This window comes from Centrocercus urophasianus, unplaced genomic scaffold (assembly GCF_019232065.1).
Source record: "Centrocercus urophasianus isolate 14NV4802_14NV808 unplaced genomic scaffold, USGS_Curo_1.0 seq_17, whole genome shotgun sequence".
NCBI classification, from domain to species: domain Eukaryota; kingdom Metazoa; phylum Chordata; class Aves; order Galliformes; family Phasianidae; genus Centrocercus; species Centrocercus urophasianus.
This window is the reverse complement of record NW_024884722.1, coordinates 7007674-7027905: the sequence shown is the minus strand read 5'-3', so window position 1 is coordinate 7027905 and position 20232 is coordinate 7007674. Positions and strand designations below refer to the sequence as shown.

The following is a 20232-nucleotide window of genomic DNA, read 5'->3' as shown; positions in this document are numbered from 1 at the left end:
AAAAGAAACATAATCACACTTTATGGATGTGATGTTCTATTTATTCTATGGAGATTAATTTCAGTTCATGTTAGATTAATCTTTAATTATAAATCATCTTTATTTCTGCTTCAAAGAGGTGAAAGGAGGAACTGCTGAGAGTTCAACTTCACATCTAAAACTTTATTGCATAATTTATTACAGTCCTTTTAAATTGTTTGCTTCTGTTTGATATTGTATTGGCAAAATGAAATGTGGATGTTAGACTTCTAAATAGCATCTCGATATACACTACAGCTGTTTTCCCTTTTTAGTTGCAAATAAGGGCTGTTCACACAATTGGGCATGCATTCATACGTTATTACAGTAGCTTCTGATACAGCCTCTGGTATGTTTAATATGAAGACAGTGTGTCCGTGTATGTGTGTGTATAGATTTAAAAATCATTTATGCATGTAGAAAAAAATACTATATCTACCTAGATTGCTGCAAAAGTAATGCCTCTTATTTATCTACTTGGAAACTACCAAAGATACAAAGAGCACAGTAACACTATTCAATAGAGCAAATTCTCAGATACAAAACTCTGTTTTTCAACATAGTCACCAACCATTAGTTATATGTTTTAATCAGCAGTGAACAAGAGCCTGCACGCCAAACTCGTAAACATCCTCATGCCCATCTAGAATGTGGTCTTTCACAGCACCATCACCATTGCTGAGATGCACCACCCACCCATCACCATGCTCATATCCACTGATTGCGCTTCACAGATGTTCAGGAAGTGTTGATGAATGTCAGTGGGTGCCATTTTTTTTCTGCTTGAAGCAATTAGTTGACATATTTTTGCTTAATCCATGCTTCCATGTCACAATCTATTTTGTCAGACTTCCCCTCTGCTGCTGTCTGTCACATGGTAACAAAATCAATGGGATGTTCATGGAAGGTTCAACTTTTACTACCATACCACCAGCACCACCTCTGATACTGTGGGCCAACATAATAAAATAGGAGTCATTACTTTTGGAGCAGCCATCATACAATATGTATGTGTATATTTACACTTGGCTAATTATTTAATAATTATTTCAATAAATAAATTGAGAAAAATCTAAATATTTAATTTTACTATAAATAACAAATACCATTCAGAGATGCATTTCGTTCTTCCTTACCTTCAATAAGAATTTTGACATTTTGCTGCAATGCAAATTTCTGCTTTGTTGGGTTGTGCTCGTGCCTGGGAAGATAAAGGATCATTTTTCTACACTCAATATGTATTAAGAACCAATTGATAGAAGGATGCAGTAGTAGCTGTTCTTACTAATTAAGTAATATGTGCTATAGCAATGTTTCATTGATGCTTCTTACTTTAACTAATGTATAAGTTATCCAAAAAGCAGTAGATGCCATAGGTGTTTCAAGTTCTGTATTGTCGGTTATGTATTCTGTACTTAAAGTGCAAGGCTTTATTAATAACAATATTAAAGTTTTAGTTTTTTGTTTTTCTTAATTTTGTTCTTTCTGAGTAAATGAATTTTGGTTACATTTTCAACATTTTGTTCATTTTGTTTAAATGCACTTCTCTAGGTGGTTCTTATAGTGTGCTTTTACAGTATGCTGCTCTTCAGGCTTCTTTAAGGCTCATTTCTTTCATGGATTTCTTTAAACTCCTATCAAGTACTTCAAAGGTTTTATGGCCCAGCATGCATTGGTCCTAAGGAACTGCTCTTGGTAGCTTGCTTTGTAGAAAGAGTATACAGATTTTTCAATTGCTAATTTTTTCAACTAAGTAGTTTTGTGTATGTTAAGGAGCAGTGGTTACAGCTGACTTAGCATGCATAAGCCTTTTTTAAACTGTGAGCTAAGGTATCTCCCCTGTACCCTTGTAATGTCTGTAAGCCTTCATTTAAAACATTGGTCAGTAATTTTATGAACTCACTGTGCGGAGATGCTGTTGCTGTTGATCAACCACGACACAGTAAAACAAATATAATATGAGTCTCATTTAATATGCATCTTTACCAAAAAGTAATGTTCTGCCTGGGATGACCAGCTTAGCAGAAGGCCATATGTGTTTTTTTTTTAAGTGTTACTCTTTTTTTTATGAAGTTGGTAGTCGTGGTTGTGTGAGATACGAATTTTAGAGGCAACTTAATGTGACTTTCATGAGATGCTTCAGGTTAAAACTTATTTATGGAAATGTATGGGTTTTCAGGATTGCAACCAAAAATAGCACTTTAAGCACTGTCATTTGGGTAAGAAGAATTATCCACGTAATTAGCTTTAAATGAACTTGAAAGGTGTTGCTTAACTTGCGTGAATTCCACTGAGAGACAAATAAATAAATACAAATTTGCATTTAAATGACATTTGGTAGTACTTGAAGTTTTATATACCATATTATATCATTTGCTTCATATCCAGATGTTTCTCTCACTTGCCAGTTCAGAAAGCAAAAACTAAGGGGCTTAAATCTTTTGCATAGCTTTGGGATTAGAGAGGTCACAGTTGAATTAAGTTTTCCTCAGTTTCTTCTGTTTAATGAAGAAAGTGCAAAGGAGAAGTTGGAGTTCTAGAACTGTTGCTGTATTAAAGCAACAGGAGCAGGAAGGTCTGATTAGAAATGGGATATAGATCCAGGCTGACAAAAGAGGAATCATTCCTGCCATATTGTTCTATGTATAACAATAACATGTGTCTAGGTGAAGAGGGAATGATCGAGCAGCTATTTGCTGATCAGATGCTGAAACTGGCATGTGGGGCGCATGTGCATGGATCTGCTGGTGCTAGTTGCTTCTCACAAGTACCTCTCACAACCAACAAGAGCCAGAGGAGAAATCTCTTAAATCCATCCAAATGGTAGTGGTGGCTTAGGAGGCAGTATATTTCATTGTCTGTTGCAGTCAGAGATCTTAGACCAGGAACGGAGTTCTGCTGTGTCTTGGCTCCACGGGGTCAATATTTCTTTCTGAGGATCACAGAATGGCCAGGATTGGAAGAGATCTCCCTCAAGGATCATGAATCTCCAACCTTCCTGCCACAGTTGGCTGAAAGTTACATATTCTACTGCATCAGCAGTTAAGGCTCCTTTCCTTTTCAGTCCTCACAAACATTTTGATTTGGAACTGTGACACTTCACTCCCAGAAACATTTAGAATTGTTAATAATTGAAATATTGCTATTTCTAACCGTGTTTGTAAAACTCTATGATTCAGAGCAATTTAATTGTTTAAAAAATTTATCCTGCTCTCATACATATCAGACTCTTAATATCATGTTTACAGTATTTCTTGCTTCAGACAACCCTGCTGAAATCTTTGAAGTGCTTGTCATGTGTATATTAGTTAACACGAGTGAAGATGGCTGAACCTAGCACATCATAATCATAAACACAATGTTCTTGTCAAGTACAATGAGAGAAATCAATTGCTGTGACAATAATTACTATTCAAATTCATGGCTTTAGAAAAATAATTGTTCAATTATGTTTATTTTAGAACAGCGACTGCTTCATAACATCAATTAAAATGGGCTCTATTTGCCAATAAAAAGATAGTAAATAATATTTCAGCAATACAGCATCTGTGATCTCTTAGGAAACTTCTGCAATATTAATTTTAAAACATTAACTAACGACTTTTTCTGTGCATTAATCTACTTTAAAAAGCTTTCTGTTATTAGATTATTATTTTTTGAAGAATGCTACTATTTTTCATTCATATTTAAAACTACTGTAGTTGGGATGAATGAAAAGCTTTAATACCATGTAGGGCATGCTGCTAAGATTAATGTTACAGTGTGAAATGTACATTTTTTGCTTTTACCAAAAAGGAGCATGAGTTTTGTGCATCTGTAGGGATATTTAATTGTTGTCTCAGCTCAGCAAAGTGCAAGTAATGTAGCAATCGTTGCCTTAATGACCTATCTACTACTTTTTGAAAAAAAAGATTTAGGAGTAGTTCTTAAAATAAGTGTAACTGTACACATATAGACACTCAATGAGACTACCATACACCTAAATAATTTTATGAATGGAATAACTAGTTGCTTATATCTCCATTAATAAGCAGGGTGGACAAACAGGTCATCTGTTGAATAAAACGGTTGGCATTAAGGAGCTGATGTCCATACTGGACACATCTTATTTTTTTGCTAGCTCTAGTTTAGCTCTGTGAACCTGACATCTTCCATTTCATTATATCCTGAGCTCTAAGACTGCTTGCTGTTACACTCCAAAGCCCAACATCAGTGACAATGAGGGGCTCCAATCCACACTAAACCACTGTGGTGCACGAAGTATGATCCCAGCCAAGTTTTAATTTTAATACAATTAAAATTATATTAAGTTAAGGTAAAGATTTTTTTTTTAAACTGTTTTCCTTTCATCCAATATTCAACTGCTATGCAAATTGGTGGCTTAAATAAAATCATAGAAACAACAATTATTCATGCATAGATGTTTACATATATTTTTTGGACATTTTCATTTTCTTTTGCATGTTAGACAAAAGGAGAGTGAGAAAATAAATAGCAAAGGATGGAACATTTTGTTTTGTTCTGTTTATCTTCCACTTACAATATTGGTTCTAAAAATATTTGTATTCAATTCATGACATAATTCTTCTTACAGCACGGCAAAAGTGAGTAAATGATTTTCCCCTCTATTTATCCCAGTAATTTGGATTTGTTAAAAGATGATCTACGTGTTTCATTTTAATTTGCAGATTCCAAGCAGCAACACATCCCCTTTACAGTCTGTGCTAGCGACTTATCTTATTGGTTTTTTTACTCCTTGAGAAAAGCTGTTTCTCACTCACAGAAAACGCTACCATCTCACTCCTCAGCCTCTGGAATGAACTAAACACGTCTAAAAGTGATGTCTTTAAGTTTAAATTTTTACTCTGTACATAACTAAAGTGGTTGTGCAGATGGTAATTATTCGGTGCTATTTTCCCTTTTTGTGTTCAAATAAACCAATCTCCCTTTGCAGGAAGATCATCTGTTTAGCTTAGATCCTGCTGCTAGACCATGTTGTTTATTGCAGACCTGCTTTGGTCACTTTCCTCTACTTTGTCAGATATAAAATACTTGTATTCAGTGCATCCTTTTCAATTCAGCCATTCTTTAATTGTTTATTGTATCCTAGCTAATACTATGATGATAACTTCTGACTAGTCTGTACCTTAAGTCATGGTGATGAACTATTTATTTTCAAGCATCATTTTTTAGCATTTCCTTATTTGGTTCCATGTTGTTTCAAGCTATGTCACTACTTTCCGGTAGTTCATTCCTCTGTTTTAAAGACAACAGAATTATGGTAACATTTGGGTTGCTGCAGCTTTGAGTGTGTATTCACATGATAACCATTTTCTTGGGTAGATTTACATTCATCAGTGTAAGTAGTCATTCACTCCATCTGTACTCTAGGACAATAATTCGTAACTAATCTGTATTGCAGAGGCACTTATCTATTTATTATTTTCATTGTGACAATTATGATACAGAAAATAACTCATAATAGTGCCAGAGTCTAATTCAAATTGTTCTGCTTCCAGCTAGTGTTTTTACTATGCATTTCTGCTCTAGATGAATGAGACCCTTAGTATTTACTCCCCATGGAAACTCATGCACTCTGTAGGCTAGTCACCCGTAGGTCTTTTTAAGAATTGAAATGATTGAGCTTATTAATGCACTATCAGTAAATTATCTTCTCAACTTTTGAATATTTCTTGATTATTTTATGTATTCTTTCTATGTTGTCAAACTCTTTTAAAAGAATGTGAAAAATGGAAGTTTTATAGGCAGAATTTCAATAAGTCGCATCAGAAATGTTTTGGGAATATCCTGTATAGTGATACATTCATCTCCAAAGTGCTGCTTAATACTGTTCACCTGGTTATCTAAGGTTGTTTTACTTCTTTTTTGTTTTAGCATTTAAGCAGGTCATTCACACTGATTTGTGAATTATGTTGGGAATTGCTTCAGCCCAAGGAGAACATGTTTACTTTACTCCTAAACAGGCCCCAGAACCGTTGTCTTCACGAATACATATTAGCAGTGATTGTGCATCTTGATGAAAAAGGTGCAGTTGATCAATTGGTACTGGCACATTGTGATTTTCTTGTCCTCAATACTATTAAATTTTCTTATCAGTCTTTGTCATGCGTAGACATCTCAGAGCTGTAGGCATCTCTCTCATCAAAACTGACTGGGTCTGGTACTCTGAACCTCGCAAATCCTTTTAGAAACATCTTTTTGTGATATTGACCACATTCTGACAACATTAGAGATATCAGCTGGTAAATTTTTAGTTCAGTTATTCTGTGTTACACTGATGTCAGTTTTGCCATAGTATTGTGCTAACTGTGGGTAAAAGCACATTTCTATTAGCATATTATATTCAAACTGGCTGTACTCCTTTCTACATGCTTACTTCCACTCAGTAGTTTTCAGATGAAGAAATGGTTGCTTTTGGTGGTGTTCAAGATACAAACATGCCATGGATTTATGAACTGACATTGCAGTGTTTTCTGTCTTGTTCTTTTTTCCTTTTTTCCTTTTCTGATCTCACCTAACATCCTATTTGCTGTTTTGACCATCACTAAGAATTTGCTGATATGTTCAAATAACGATCTGATTTCAAGGCCATTTTCTTGGGTGGTAATTACTAATTTAGAACCTATCATGTACCTGTAGCTAGATTTATTTATTTTTCCCTTCAGTTCATTGGCACTGAATTTCATTCTCTTATTCTCTTGCCAAGTCACTCAATATTGCAAGATGCTTTGCAATCAATTTTAATTTTTTTTTGTTTTAATTTTATTGCTTTAAATAAAAAAATACTAATCTTCACACAGCCTGATACAAGGTTAGTTTGAGAAAACCTATTTTCCCTATCTTTCTTCTCTTCATTAACTAGAATTTTGATTCTTTTTCTCTGATTTATAGCAGGAAAAAAACCCTGAAAGCAGGAAAAGATTGCACATGAAGTTAAGTAAACATAAGACACTCACCACTGTAATTTTCAAATTATTTGTATTACTTGTGTCTTTGAAATACTTGCTTCTGATTTTACACATGAAGTAAAAGATGTTTTGGCTGATTTCAGTAAAGTTAGGTGTGTGACCCAGCTTTCTTAGTGTACAGAGTGAAGCAGGAATTTGACTGAAGTTTTAAGACAAGAATTCTTGTCTTGTGTGTTGCTTTTTCCCCCTCCAAATTAAGAGAAGCATTCAAGAAATTAATTTTTAAAAAAGGAAAATCTTGGGAAAGAGATCCAGTTCCTGGGGATAATGAAGCAGCCAGACAGTGCAAGGCTTTCTTGGTTTCTTCTGTCCAGTTCACCATCCTTTTCAATTTCCACAAGCTTTGAGTTCATCATTCTAAACAGCTGCTGCTGTTTCCCTTATTTATTTCTGTGTTACGGAAAAGCTTGAAATGGCTTATCTTTACTGCATGTTCAGCATGCTAATTTATAGCAAAATATCAGTGCAGTACTCCTGCAGATACTAGCTAGATTGTAGTAGGAAAGATTATAAGCAGCTGTTGATGTAAGCTTAAAAAGTTTTGTTGCAAAAGTGTATTATTCTGGGGGTCAGTGAGATGTTTTTGTTCCTATTATCCCTGGGCAGGCTGTACAAATTCATGGTCAACCTATGCTTACTTTCAAAAAAGACTGGATAAAAGGAGGCAGCCAAAGATATATTTTAAAAAGTGAGAGTAGCGCACCAACTCAAGTGATATGTTAAACAAAATGGGAAAGTCTCTGATAATCACTTTCTGTCATAACATAGTTTGTGTTTCTCAGATACTTTGTCATCAAAATCTCTTAAGTGAAAGCCTTTTGGTAAGTAATACTGTGTTAATAAACTGGTGCATCGATTAAATGTTGTTACTACTTTGGTTCCTATCAGTGAAAATCCACCTTGAAAAATGATTTACACTGAGATACATTAAAGTGTAAGAGATTTCTCTTCAGAATTCCCTAAGGTTCTTGAACCAGAAATTGCACCCTCTTGTCTTTATACTACAGATCATTGACTCTTCCATAGTTTCCTTTTGGGAGGATGATTTTTAGACGTGCTAAACTGTTCTGATCTATGGATCAGAACCAGTCAAAACTCCATCTTTGTTTTGTTAGGGACTCCGTGCCAAAGACCAATAAAAGCACAACACCATATTTAAAATGGTCTTACAGTGAGAGAGGCAGAAAATATATTCCTTTCCATAAAAATCTCTAAGTCACAAACAGCCTTAAAAATGTGCTAAAAGAAATGCTGCTGGTTGACATTTGCCGTTAAGGGGAAAGTCAAACTTTACATTTAGGAACAGATTCTTTAACCATTCTTTGCTTTCAGGCTTAGAACTGTCAACCCTCTTGGAACTAAACAGACAGACTTAAATCTCATATGTAAAACAAAAACAAATCAGACAACAAAAACAATCTGTTAATTACATAATTGAGCATTACTTGAGCATTCTATGTCCAAAACAATTGTACGTATGGTGCTTGGTTCTTTCAGACCTGGCCTTACTCTGGCAGGCTTCCTCAAGGGTGTACAAAGAAAAAATAGATGTAAAGAAGTGTACAAATAAAAAATGTATGTAAAGAATTTAGAAAGCTAGAAAGAATTTCATGTGAATAAGATGCTGATAGAAAGCTGTATTATTCGTCTTACTTTAATCATAAAGAAAAATGTGTGTCCATAGAACCATAGAATATTCTAAGTTGGAAGGGGCCCATAAAGAGCATCAAGTCCAGCTCCTGTCTTCAAACTGAAGCCTCCCAAAATTAGATCATTTGTCTGAGAGTGTTGTCCAAATGTTTCTTCAGCTGTTGTAAGCTTGGTGGTGACCTGACCACTGCCCTCAGGAGCCTGTTCTAGTGTTTTGGGGAAGAGACTTTTCCTAATACCCTCACCTGATGCAATTCCATGCTGTTCCATTGGATCCTGTCACTGGCACCAGAGAGCAGACACTGTTATGGACGCTGAGTTTTGAACATATTTTGTTCACATTATATATTTTGTTAAATATTCAGTTGTACATCTGATTCTCTGTTGCTTGCAGACCAAGGAGTGACTGGATGTTTTCATTTCATTACCTTAATAAAGACATTATACTACAGTCACCATAAATTGGTTTCTAATAATTTCCATATTACGGATAAATACTGAATGTCATAAGATGTTCATCCTAGATATGCATCTGCTAAGTCATAACTTCATCTGTTTATGGTGTGATACAGGGAAATTTTGATGTTCCTACACGGATAATGTATTCTCTATTTAGTATTCAGTATTTCACTGAACTTCACTAGTACAGAGAGTTTTTGGTATATTCCACATTGGTTAAAGAATATATTCTGAAGATTTTTGGCAAAAATAATAGCTGTAGGACTATATTAATCACAGACGCAATGCGCCACAGATGTGTTCACAGGACACACCTAGATAATCTGGTTATTTTATTAAAAGTTGTTTACATAAATTAAAAGATGTGCTAACTGTTTATGTTAGGTGTCATATTTAGAAGCTTTTTTATCAATATCCAGAAATTCATTAGAAGGTGTTGATAATCCAGTGATCGTTCTGCCAAAATTCTTTATGGACTAAATGTTACAAATACAAAATTATTGGAGCAAGAGAGAAAGTATGTGCTCTCATTGTGACCTGCAGAAGCTTAAATGGTTTTGATTTGATTTTTTTTTCCTGTTGTTTCTTTGAGACTGCAAAGTAGTAGTATTTCCTTGAGTGATTCTCAAGGAAACTTGATTTTATTAAAAAGACCTCTTGACATCTGCAAACCTCGTTCCTGAAGCCAATCACACACTCTGCCTAGCTTTAGTTCCTTTATCCTTGGAAATAACTCACAGTTTACAAACCAGGGAAGAAGTATAAATTGATATCAATTTTCACTATATTTTGCCCTGTTCTTCTGTCTTCTGAGCGTGGACATGCAGTGCATGTTTGTTGAGTCAGTTGTGGGTATGTAGATTGTTATGGACGGTCGTAATTGAACTTACCTCAAACTGATGGAGAGAATCATAAAATTTTATAGAGTTAACCATAGCATTGAAGATGTGTATCCCCTTTTGACTTTAAACATGGATGACTGACAGTTTCCTGTCATTCTAGAAGAGTTCAGTTTTCCTCTCCTTTTGTGGGTTGTTTTGTTTTTTTTTCCATGCTTAAGTGTATTTCTATTACCTTTGATGCCCTAATATATAAACATTTCAGACCATTATATTACAAATAGTTTTTGTTTTGTTTTGTTTTTTTTGTAATTGCAGTTGTTTCTTATCCTTACTGCTGGTAGCTGCCGTCGTTTGGAAAATCAAACAAACCTGTTGGGCTTCTCGACGGAGAGAGGTATTAATAATTTTAAGATTATTGTGGTGTCTTATCTTAAAGAATATATTGAGAGCTTTGAACAATCATATTCACACTTTCCCTGTACACACATTTTAAAAATTCCTCTAAACTATTTTTTTTGCCTTTACATTCCATGCTGAAAATGAAGAAAATATCGTTTCTTCCTCTTTCCTGTCACAAATTACAGACACTGCAGAACTAGACTGCAGAAAGTTGAATTTTCTTTATGATGGAGTATACTCCCAAATAGTCTCAAAATGGTAATTAAAAACATTGATGAGTTGACTGAACAAAGAGGATCATAGTATGTCATCTCAAACTTCTCCTGGAAGTTATCTGGCTCTGTTACTTTGTTGTGTCATTATCAAAGGTCATAGAAACGTATAGCAGGAGACAATCCTCTCTTCAAACTGTTTTTACTTACTTTACTTTCTTTTTATTATTGTTCGTTGTCTTTTTCATTTGTCTTTTTTAATCCTAAGCAAAATTCTACCTCTATTAACATCAGTAGCTTTTTCTTAGCACTATATGTATTTTTACATAAAAATTATTATTTTATAGCATGAAATGTCATAGCAATTTTGGAAAACTTGGCCAAAATATTTATTACTACCTGTTTAACAAATGATTAAACTTCCATGAGATTAAACTTCGGTTATGTGTATTCCTACACGTATGTGATAAGATTCAGCTGATATACACTTGTCAGATTTCATTTATTCTCATAATAAAATAAATATATTTAGACACTGATTTTTTCCTGCAAAATTTCCAATCTAGATGACTTTTGGAAAAAAATAATTGTTTCATAGCAATGTAGTCTAGATTTAAAAAGGAAAAAAAGAAAAAAGAAAATAAGTGTTTCTTTAGGTTTTGTTTGTTTGTTTAATATTCTGATATTATAAATGTTTAAATAAGTTTTTCTTTGGTTGGGTTTGATTGTTGATCTGCAGTGAATTTATGTACACTTTAAGAGTGCCAGGTAACTAGCAGTTACAATTTTCCTTCACTGAAATTATAATGTGCTAACGTCCAGGCTTAGCTTAGAACTGATGCTAGAAAGAAAAACATGTAATTTTTATTTGAGTTGAGTTTTTTTTTTTTTTTTTTTTTTAATTCAGTTGAATATTATAAATCATGCTGTGTGTCATGAGGCAAGTGCTCATATGTTTATTCTTACTGCAAAAATACAGATAAAAGTTACTTTAAGCTACAGTATTCAATTAAACTTATTAATATTTCATTGAAATTTGTCTCAATACTTGTGTTGTTAATAGTTGTTAATGTATTTCCCACATTTATCAGGTTGTTTTTCTGGCATGTTTAAGAACAAATACAAGCATATGAATTTACAGATTAAGGGACTCTATTCTGATTTCTGTGTTTACTCTCATAGATTTTTATAGCATTTCTGATTTAGTCCAAAATATTATTCTATGAAGAACAGATCCAATTAGGATTTTTTAAAAGTTTTTCAAGTTTTATTATCCTAATATCATAATAATTATTTTTATATCTTTATGAAAGATCATGCAAATTGACTGATAAATACACTATAAATATAAATCAGGTTCTTTAGAAGAGCTAAGTAGAAAGAAATACTTTGCAACTGGATTAAAATTCTCAGAGGTCTGTGCTTGAGTGCTGATCCTTGCTTTTCCTTAAGTATTGCTAGAGAAACTTAGTTGTTTCTGATTCAGAAATGTTATCTATTATTCTATCGAATTCTTAAGCACGTGCTTTTAAATCCCACCGTTCTAGTCTGATGGGTTTTTCATCTTTTTTAGTCCTTGAAATACAGGAATGTTGACTCTTCAGATGTTACCCTCAGTGTGGACTCAAAGTGTAGTTTAAGACATTAACTATTAAATTAGACATGACCAAAATTGAAAACCTGTTCACAGCTGCTAATAGCTACTCATCAAGAATTCTCCTTTTATTGTTCATCTCAATCTGTTTTCCACAAGAGAAGTAGAAATTTCTTGTTCATGTGTTCTGATAGTAAAAATTCTATCAGGATGTCAAAAGTATCAAATAATTTTTTAAAGTTTTCTTAGATTTCTAGGTGTAGATGAAAATTCATATCTTTGTCATGTTTGGTTTTAAAGCTTGTCTAAACTGGGTCATTTTTTATTCTAAACTGAATGTAGCATGGCATCAGTCCAACTCAAGCCAAAAGTGAGTTCCATTGTATAATGGGAATGTCTTCATTTTCCTGTTAATATAGAAATTTTATCTTCAATTCCTTTCCTAATTTGTTATCTATTGAGCAAAGATTTAGATTCTGCTGCTCAGATCACTGTCGAAATGTTACTCTGTAGGTCACTTGAACTGTTCTTTTCCATTTTTCATGTACACGTAAGACATGATATATATGTATATGCATATCTATATAGTTACGTCTTCCATCCTTTTGTTGATCTTTACTAATACTGAAATTGAGCTTTCCTTTGTCCATATCTGTTGGTCTTTCCATTTCATTCATTGAAATCTTTTTTTCCATGGGCTACGTACTTGAGTTTGGTATTTTTCATTCATGACAAAATTTTACTTCTCATATTTTTACTGCTTAAATAGATGCCTCTTAAGATGTACTTTATCTTTAGAATATCCGAATTTATGCTTTAACTCCTGGATGAGTTTCTGTTCTTCATTCCTGCCTTTTGAAGGAACAAGAAAGAGCAGATAGATACTCCCTCACCCTCTGCCATTGAAATTTTTCACCCTGTGCACTGAAAGAAAATGGGAAGTATCATTCCTTTATTTCATGGTCTAAAAAGATCAATGAAACACTGAGCAGAAGAACATGAACAACCTCCTGCCTGGCTTGACATCTTTCCCTACCCATCCCTCCCACAGATCAGTGAAGTTTAAAAAAAAATTAGGGATAGCATTTTTTAAGAAGTAGGGTACTGGAATATTGCTCATCTGAGAGTGTTTGATCCTTGGAAGGTATAAGAGTGAATTTTATCAGATGATTTCCTTAGCATTATTCTTACAGCACTATCTTACTTAAGGAACAAACCGGAGGAATTTGGAACATTCCTATGGGTACCAAACTCAAATTTCTACTTACAAAGCAGGAAAGCGTTTGTAAGCAAGCTTGGAAATTCGTGTCAAATTTACTGAGGGCAGGATTCTTCCAAAAGTAAAGGAGTTCCTAAGAATTTTAAGCTTAGAAATAGGAAAGCATTTTTAGCACAGTCTGTACTATCTGCATAAAGATATATATATATATACATATAAAATATATACTCTAGGTTTTTGTCTCTCATCCTCTTTTTTTCCTTCAAAGACTGACTAACCTTTCTACAAGTACCCTTCCGTGAAATTTCATTTGTTAGTTCACTGGATGAAGAAGTGAGACCTGTCATTTCCTCCCAGAAAAGATTTGTGAGACCTCTTGCATTCTGTACCCAGAATTCACCCAAGAGACCACACATGAAGTTTCAATCTGACTCTGTTTTCCTTTTTCACACAGAGACACAAGATATATTATCCAGATTTACCAATGGATAATAAAATTGAATAGAATATTAGTTGATGTCTCTGTATGTTTCATATTTAAAGTGTTTGTACAGTCTTATGTCCAGAATGGTTGAAGATGAATCTGTTCATAAGTCATTGTACAGAAATCTTGACAGGTTACCTACCAGTTTTGCAGTGGCTCAAATGTGGAACAGCTTTTACTGAAAGGCACCACACTGCAGATGAATTCAGTATCCAAAATGATTTCACATTAACAGCATATCAAACTTTCTTTTGCTTGTGAAAAAGTCTACATTGATGTCACTAACACAACTCATGCAGATGGGATTATAAAGCACACATCTTCTAGCTGAGGTATTTTGGCAAATATTCATCTTTCATAAGGTAAAGCAGCTGCTGATCAGATACACTGTGAACTCAGCCAGATGCTTTGGGGATTTACTGCCGTTAATCCATAGGCATGCAATGGAAGATGTACATACAGATGTCCTATTCCTCCTCCTACATGAATATACAGAAAATGCTCTTATAAGCCAACGTGTCCTGTGCAAATATATACGTTGTGTATATTAGGTCAATTGAATAGTTAAAATGCATTTTTATATTTTTTAAATGAAAATATTTTCAAAATATTTTCATAATTACACAATAGAAAGAGCTTATATATTTAAAAGCATACCTTAGAATTCTTATTTGCTTGTGTAATACACTGTAAGGCTCTTGAGAAATGAGGAAGTAATGCATGATCGCACATTTGTGTAAAAATGTTCGAAAGCATGATATTATATATAAGTGCTTGCCTAACTTTAAAGGTTAATGTCATTCCTTTATTGGAATTTTCATATTTATATATAGCATTTCATTATACAGTCAGCTGTGCACCATTTGCATGTCTGAAAGAATAGCATATACAAGCATAAAAACATGGAATTAGAGAGAATGCTTGCTTTACACCGTGTGTGGGTTCCACACAACTTATTGCTTCATTTTATTAAATAAGCTTATGTTTGTTTTTTAAAAAATAACCTTTCTAGCCTTAATTTTAACATCAAGGTAGTTTTATTCTTTTGAATATTCAAAGCTTTTTAAAACACAAATGAAACTGAAAGAATCTACTTAATAACAGTAACAATTCATGTAACAGCTCTAAGCTCATTTCTAGGGTAACTCAATAAGAACAGGAAAGCTTGGTTATGTTGGTAGTACTAATGAACGTAGACAATATGTGAATTTCAGCTAAAGCAGTTTTACTTTCTATTGTAAGGACAGTTGTATTTTTTTGTATGTTTAAATATAACAATGGTGTTTTGTGTATTTTCATGTTGCTTATGGAATGCAACATGTTTAGTTTAGGAATACTGCTGTATGTAGATTATGGCACTGAACATGAAGCAAAGGAGTAAAAGGAGCACTTTACTTCATGTGTTTTAGTGTGGGCAAGAGACCACCAATAGCTGATACAAAGAAAATGAGCAATAGTCATGTATAATTAACATACCCCAATGCCTAATTCTTCTTATGGGTGTAAGTGTCTATGGATTATATACTTTACATTTCAAAATTAACCTCTCAGATCACTTTTCGTTTTTGGTGCGTTCTTGTCTGTTGCTTAGCAAATATCTTACACATCTATATGTACTTACTTACTCACAGAGCGTGAGTAATCTTCCTGAAGTCAAAGGAGCTATTCATAGGACTTGAATCTCAACTTGTTATATTGCTCATGCTCTTCTGAAATCAATAAAGCTAGCGCATTTATTTTAGTCTGACTTTCTGCTTTCTTTCCAATTTAAAATTTAGGTTCCTCCCTGAATGAACCTTTCAAGCAATATGCCTACTTAGTTGGCACTAGATCTTCTCTCATGGCTATAAAACACATCTCTAAACAGCTCGTCCCACCCAGGTTTTGCAGTGTTAATTCTTACACTTTGATTTCTTGTGGGAGACTGACTATTTAAGGACCCAGTGAGTCAAATCTCCTTTACTTAATCTTCAGTTTTGTAAAACTGAGGTTATAGTAATATTACTGTCACTTCACAAAAATAAGTGAGTATTATCTGATTAACTTCTATGCTAGTACTTCTCATCATGTTTATTCTCTTTATAGAAAAATATGAAATGGCACCAGACTGTTACACAGGAATGATTTCTTGTGGGGCTGAGTTAAATGATGTTGATGTAATACAGATATCTAAAAAACTATACAGTGTTAAGAGTTTTTCATGAATAACTAATTTATAAACCTCAAGGTCTGAGACTGGAGGACTCATTTTAGTTGTTGAAGGTTAGATACCTCCTGCCACAGGCATTCATCCCAGAAGGAATCTGAGTGGTCTGGCATAGATTCTGATATGACTTATTGAATTCACTCTGAAGACATTACTACCTGTATATCTGAGCTATGAAAATCTGTTCCTGCCCCCAGTTGCATGTGGACTTATTTTCTTAAATTAAGTACAAGAAACATTTTTTCAACAGGCAGATGTAAATGACAAAGGAAATCCTATTGTGCTTGTAGATAAGGCAGTTTTAGCTGAGATGAGGCATTTGTGATAGCTTCCTGCAGTTCAGTTTCTTTATCTCACAAAAATTGAGAGTAGAGAAGATAACAGATGATAGATTTATTACAAGGAAAATTGTGTGCTGCTTCTTGAAAAAAAAAAAGAAAAAAAGAAAAAAAGAAAATGTAAACTAGATAGGAGTTTTAATTATAGCCAGATACGACTAGAAGAAGAAAATTGTTTGCTCTGCTTAATATATAATAACCAAAGCTCCTTCTTTATGTTTGCACAGTGTAGTTAGCCTGAAGGTCCTAAGAGGTGGTAATCAAAATAAATTAATTTCATTATGTATAATTTTTGTATATAGAATGAAGTTTGCATATAGTTATTAGTGATGATAGCAGCACTTTAAAATTAATAATTATGGTTTTCAGTTCAGTACAATCTGTTACGAGTTCAGATTAGAATAAAATGCTGCTGGAGATAAAGTGTGTGTGTGCATACACTGTAGTATATTAATTCCTGCTATCTTTCACAGACCTGGTTAAATCTTACCAGTGATAAGCTTAAGCTTTCAAGCTAACAGGAAGAGAAAAATCATATTATTTAAGAGAAAACGGGGCCTGAACAAAGTGAAGATGGCCTGAGGCAAATAGCCACTTGGCAGAGCTGTAGTTGTTGAGCTCTATGGTCGGAGAAGTTTCTATGGGACAAGTTGACTGCATGAGAGCATTAGGAGATTTTTCAGCAAAATACCTGTCAGCAAAAAGCAGTAGACGAGGGAAATGCAGTCTGCAGTGGGGCTCTGGGAAGGAACCAAGAGAGCTTCTTTTGAACTTCTGAGATGAAAAGTCATCTGGAGTCATTTCCACAGTGTAAAGGAAATGAGATGACGAATATGTTCTTAGTAAATAAAGAGTATAGCACCAAAATAGATGACTCATTTTTTTCTTAAGCAAAACAAAAGAGCAGGTGTTGAATGTTGGCCCAAAGTGGCAAGATTGTTCTTTACATTTGTGTGTCCTCTATTTGTAGCATCTTGCTTTTGTTGTTGTTACTGTCTATTGAAAAACAAACAGAGCTCTATAAGAAAGAAGTGAGTGGATTTAGGAGCAAACACCAGAAATGCTTGGAAGCTTGGAAGAACTCTGCTATGAAAAGAGAGTGAAGAGGTTTGAATGTTTGAATTAAAGGCTCCTTAAGGGAAATGCAAATGCTCCTCTTTGCTTCCTCCTCAGCTTTTCAGGATTGGGAAATAACTGCATTGACCTTTTCTTTCTTACAATTACTGCTGATAGTACACACAATTATTCTTTCTTTAGTATCTTCAAAGCATCTTTTAAAAATTTTCTTATATAATAAATCCCTTCTAAGATTGAGCTTTAATGCGTTTCAGTGCAAAGGAACGCAGTGATCAGTGGAACCAAAAGTTAGTTGTTAACTTTACCAGGGTCACTTTTTTCAGTGTCTGTGCTATTACTTTGTTTAGTCTCTCAGCAGAATCTCATTCTTGTGAATGTCAGAATGGTTGGTATCCCAAAATGTGGGGAAATTCTGTGGTTTTTGTACATGTTTATTTATACAAACATTATACAAACATTCCTTGGTGTCATTGCTCAGAGCAAACGATGGCCATGCAGTTCTTCTGGTTTCTTTCCTTTATCTGGGTTAAAGGAAAAAGCAAGTAGGCACGTGATGACACAATCAGCATATATGTCCTTATTTATTGAGAAACCTGTTCATACAAATGCTGGAACCTTAGGCTGTAAAGAAATATCTTCAGAGAAAACCGTGGATATACAGCACAGTCCACAGAAATATAGAATAGTTATTCTTTCTGAAGAATGTAATGATATGATAGCCTTCCTGCAGCAATAGATTTTACTACTCCAACTGTTTGCAAACAATAGTTGAGAAATAGCGTAACCTAGTATTAACTAAGCTCATTATACTTATTTTCAAGAGATAATTAATAATTAACATATAACCTTTGGCTTTCCTTTCATCTTTCAAGTATTGACAGAAGTCACACAAAAACATGCTATGTATGGAAAGACTGCTTTGAAATGCAAAATTTAATTAAAATTAATGCAATGTTATTTTAGGACAGTTGTATGGTAGCATAAGTTCTATAGGGAATATGAATATTTGAACAGATCATTATTTTTCATCCATGCTGTTCAATTTATGCACAAGTCATTTTGGGAAAATAGAGTACGTTTGATTTTTTGGTTGGTATGTGTTGGATTGAATGCAACATTACAGTCAGTTAAATTGTAATATCAGTTAGTTACTCTAGACTGCTTTACCAATCAATTAAACTGCATGTAATTAACAAAAATGAAACCTCAATAAACCCTGTAGGTTGAGTTTTTTTTGGTGCTCTGTGCTCTACATACATTTTGACTCCAAGTTAATTGGACTTACCATCTCTAAGTAGCTGTAGCTTGTTAGTCTTTTGTATTCATGCAGCCACAGTCAAAAGTACTCTTGGAAACAGGCAAGCATGCATGTCTCATGCATGGAAAGTTGAGGTTTGGAAGACTGTTTGCTTAAAGGTTTTATGGGCTCCCTTGTAATTTGCTTCACTACTGAGGCAATCAGTTTCTTTACCTGCAGAAATGAGTAAATTGTACAAGCCTTTTTTATATGCTTGCCTTTACACATGCCTTTAATATTATATGGGGAGCTTATCTGCATGGCTGTTTTGCTTTGTTCTCCAATAATACTGTTTGTACCTAGGCATCTTATTTAGGAATCTGTCTATTTAGACAGGATAAGTAAATGAATTGAGCACTGAATGGCTCTCTTCATTGTTATCATGGTGCACTGCTGATAATCAGAGGTACAAACATGTAGTGAAGTACAGTCTGTTAGTTTAAGTGTTATATTTACTATAAATGTCAATATTAAAAAATATATATAAAAATATGAATCTCTTGTGTTTCACATTCAAATTAATCAAAACCAATCACCCATTTCTTATGATTTTATGTGTATGATAATAAGACCTGATTATACTGTTTACCATGATTCTTTGTCTTCACAAAGTTAAGGAAAAATATTTCCAGATTACAGTTGAGAGCACATTACAGAAATGCTGTACCAAGTTATGTGACCTGAAAGTGTCAGACTCACCACATTTTGGCTTAATACTTTAACTGTATCCATTAGTAATATTCCTGAACTGGTTCTCTTTCCCATTGTGATGGAAATGAAATCTACACTGTTAATGTTGCTAATGACTAAATCACCCATGTGTGAAATGTTCAAATTTTACCTCTATTTAGATCATCCAGTATATGGTAAGTTCATGGAAGCAGTGATCATAAATCACTTTGGAAGAAAGGGAGGAAAACAGAAGCCAGAGAATTATGAAAAGCAAATTCCCCAAAACATCCTTGAACAAGATTAGTAGCCAGCATTTTTTTCAGGAACAAAATCACATGAAAAAGATAAGCTGGGTCCTTTAGAAAGGGGGGGGGGGGGGGGGGGGGCAAACACTTCATGTTTGTACAGATGGGCATCATAAATGCTTAACAGTCTGTCACATAGGAGGTGTGGAATGGGTGCAAAACTGGTCAGAAAAGCATGCTTACATATTCACTGTCAGTAAAATGATTCATCTGCTACAGGTTAACCTTGGATATTTGTCATAGCTCTAGATGTTGTCAATGTTTTTATTAATGACCTGAGTTACACAGTTGGTGAACATATCTATTAAATTTGCAGATACTATAAGGTAGGTCACGAGTGCTGTAGGCAGCATTAGAGCTTAAAATAATCTTTACAAATTGGAGAGAATATCTATATTGGTGAATGCAAGCTTTTTTACCTGGTAGAAATAATAATCTTCACAAAAACAGCACGAAGAAAAAGCTGACTGT

At 34.0% G+C, this 20232-nt stretch overlaps 1 protein-coding gene across 3 annotated transcripts in view; it reads left to right on the top strand.

The window, feature by feature from the left end:
- Positions 1–20232, top strand: part of ATRNL1 (attractin like 1) — a 427623-nt gene that overhangs the window by 220151 nt on the left and 187240 nt on the right. For all 3 annotated transcript variants that reach the window (XM_042818666.1, XM_042818665.1, XM_042818667.1), the window contains exon 26: positions 10274–10352. In XM_042818666.1, the coding sequence (XP_042674600.1) occupies positions 10274–10352 (79 nt within the window). The remainder of the gene's footprint in view (positions 1–10273; positions 10353–20232) is intronic.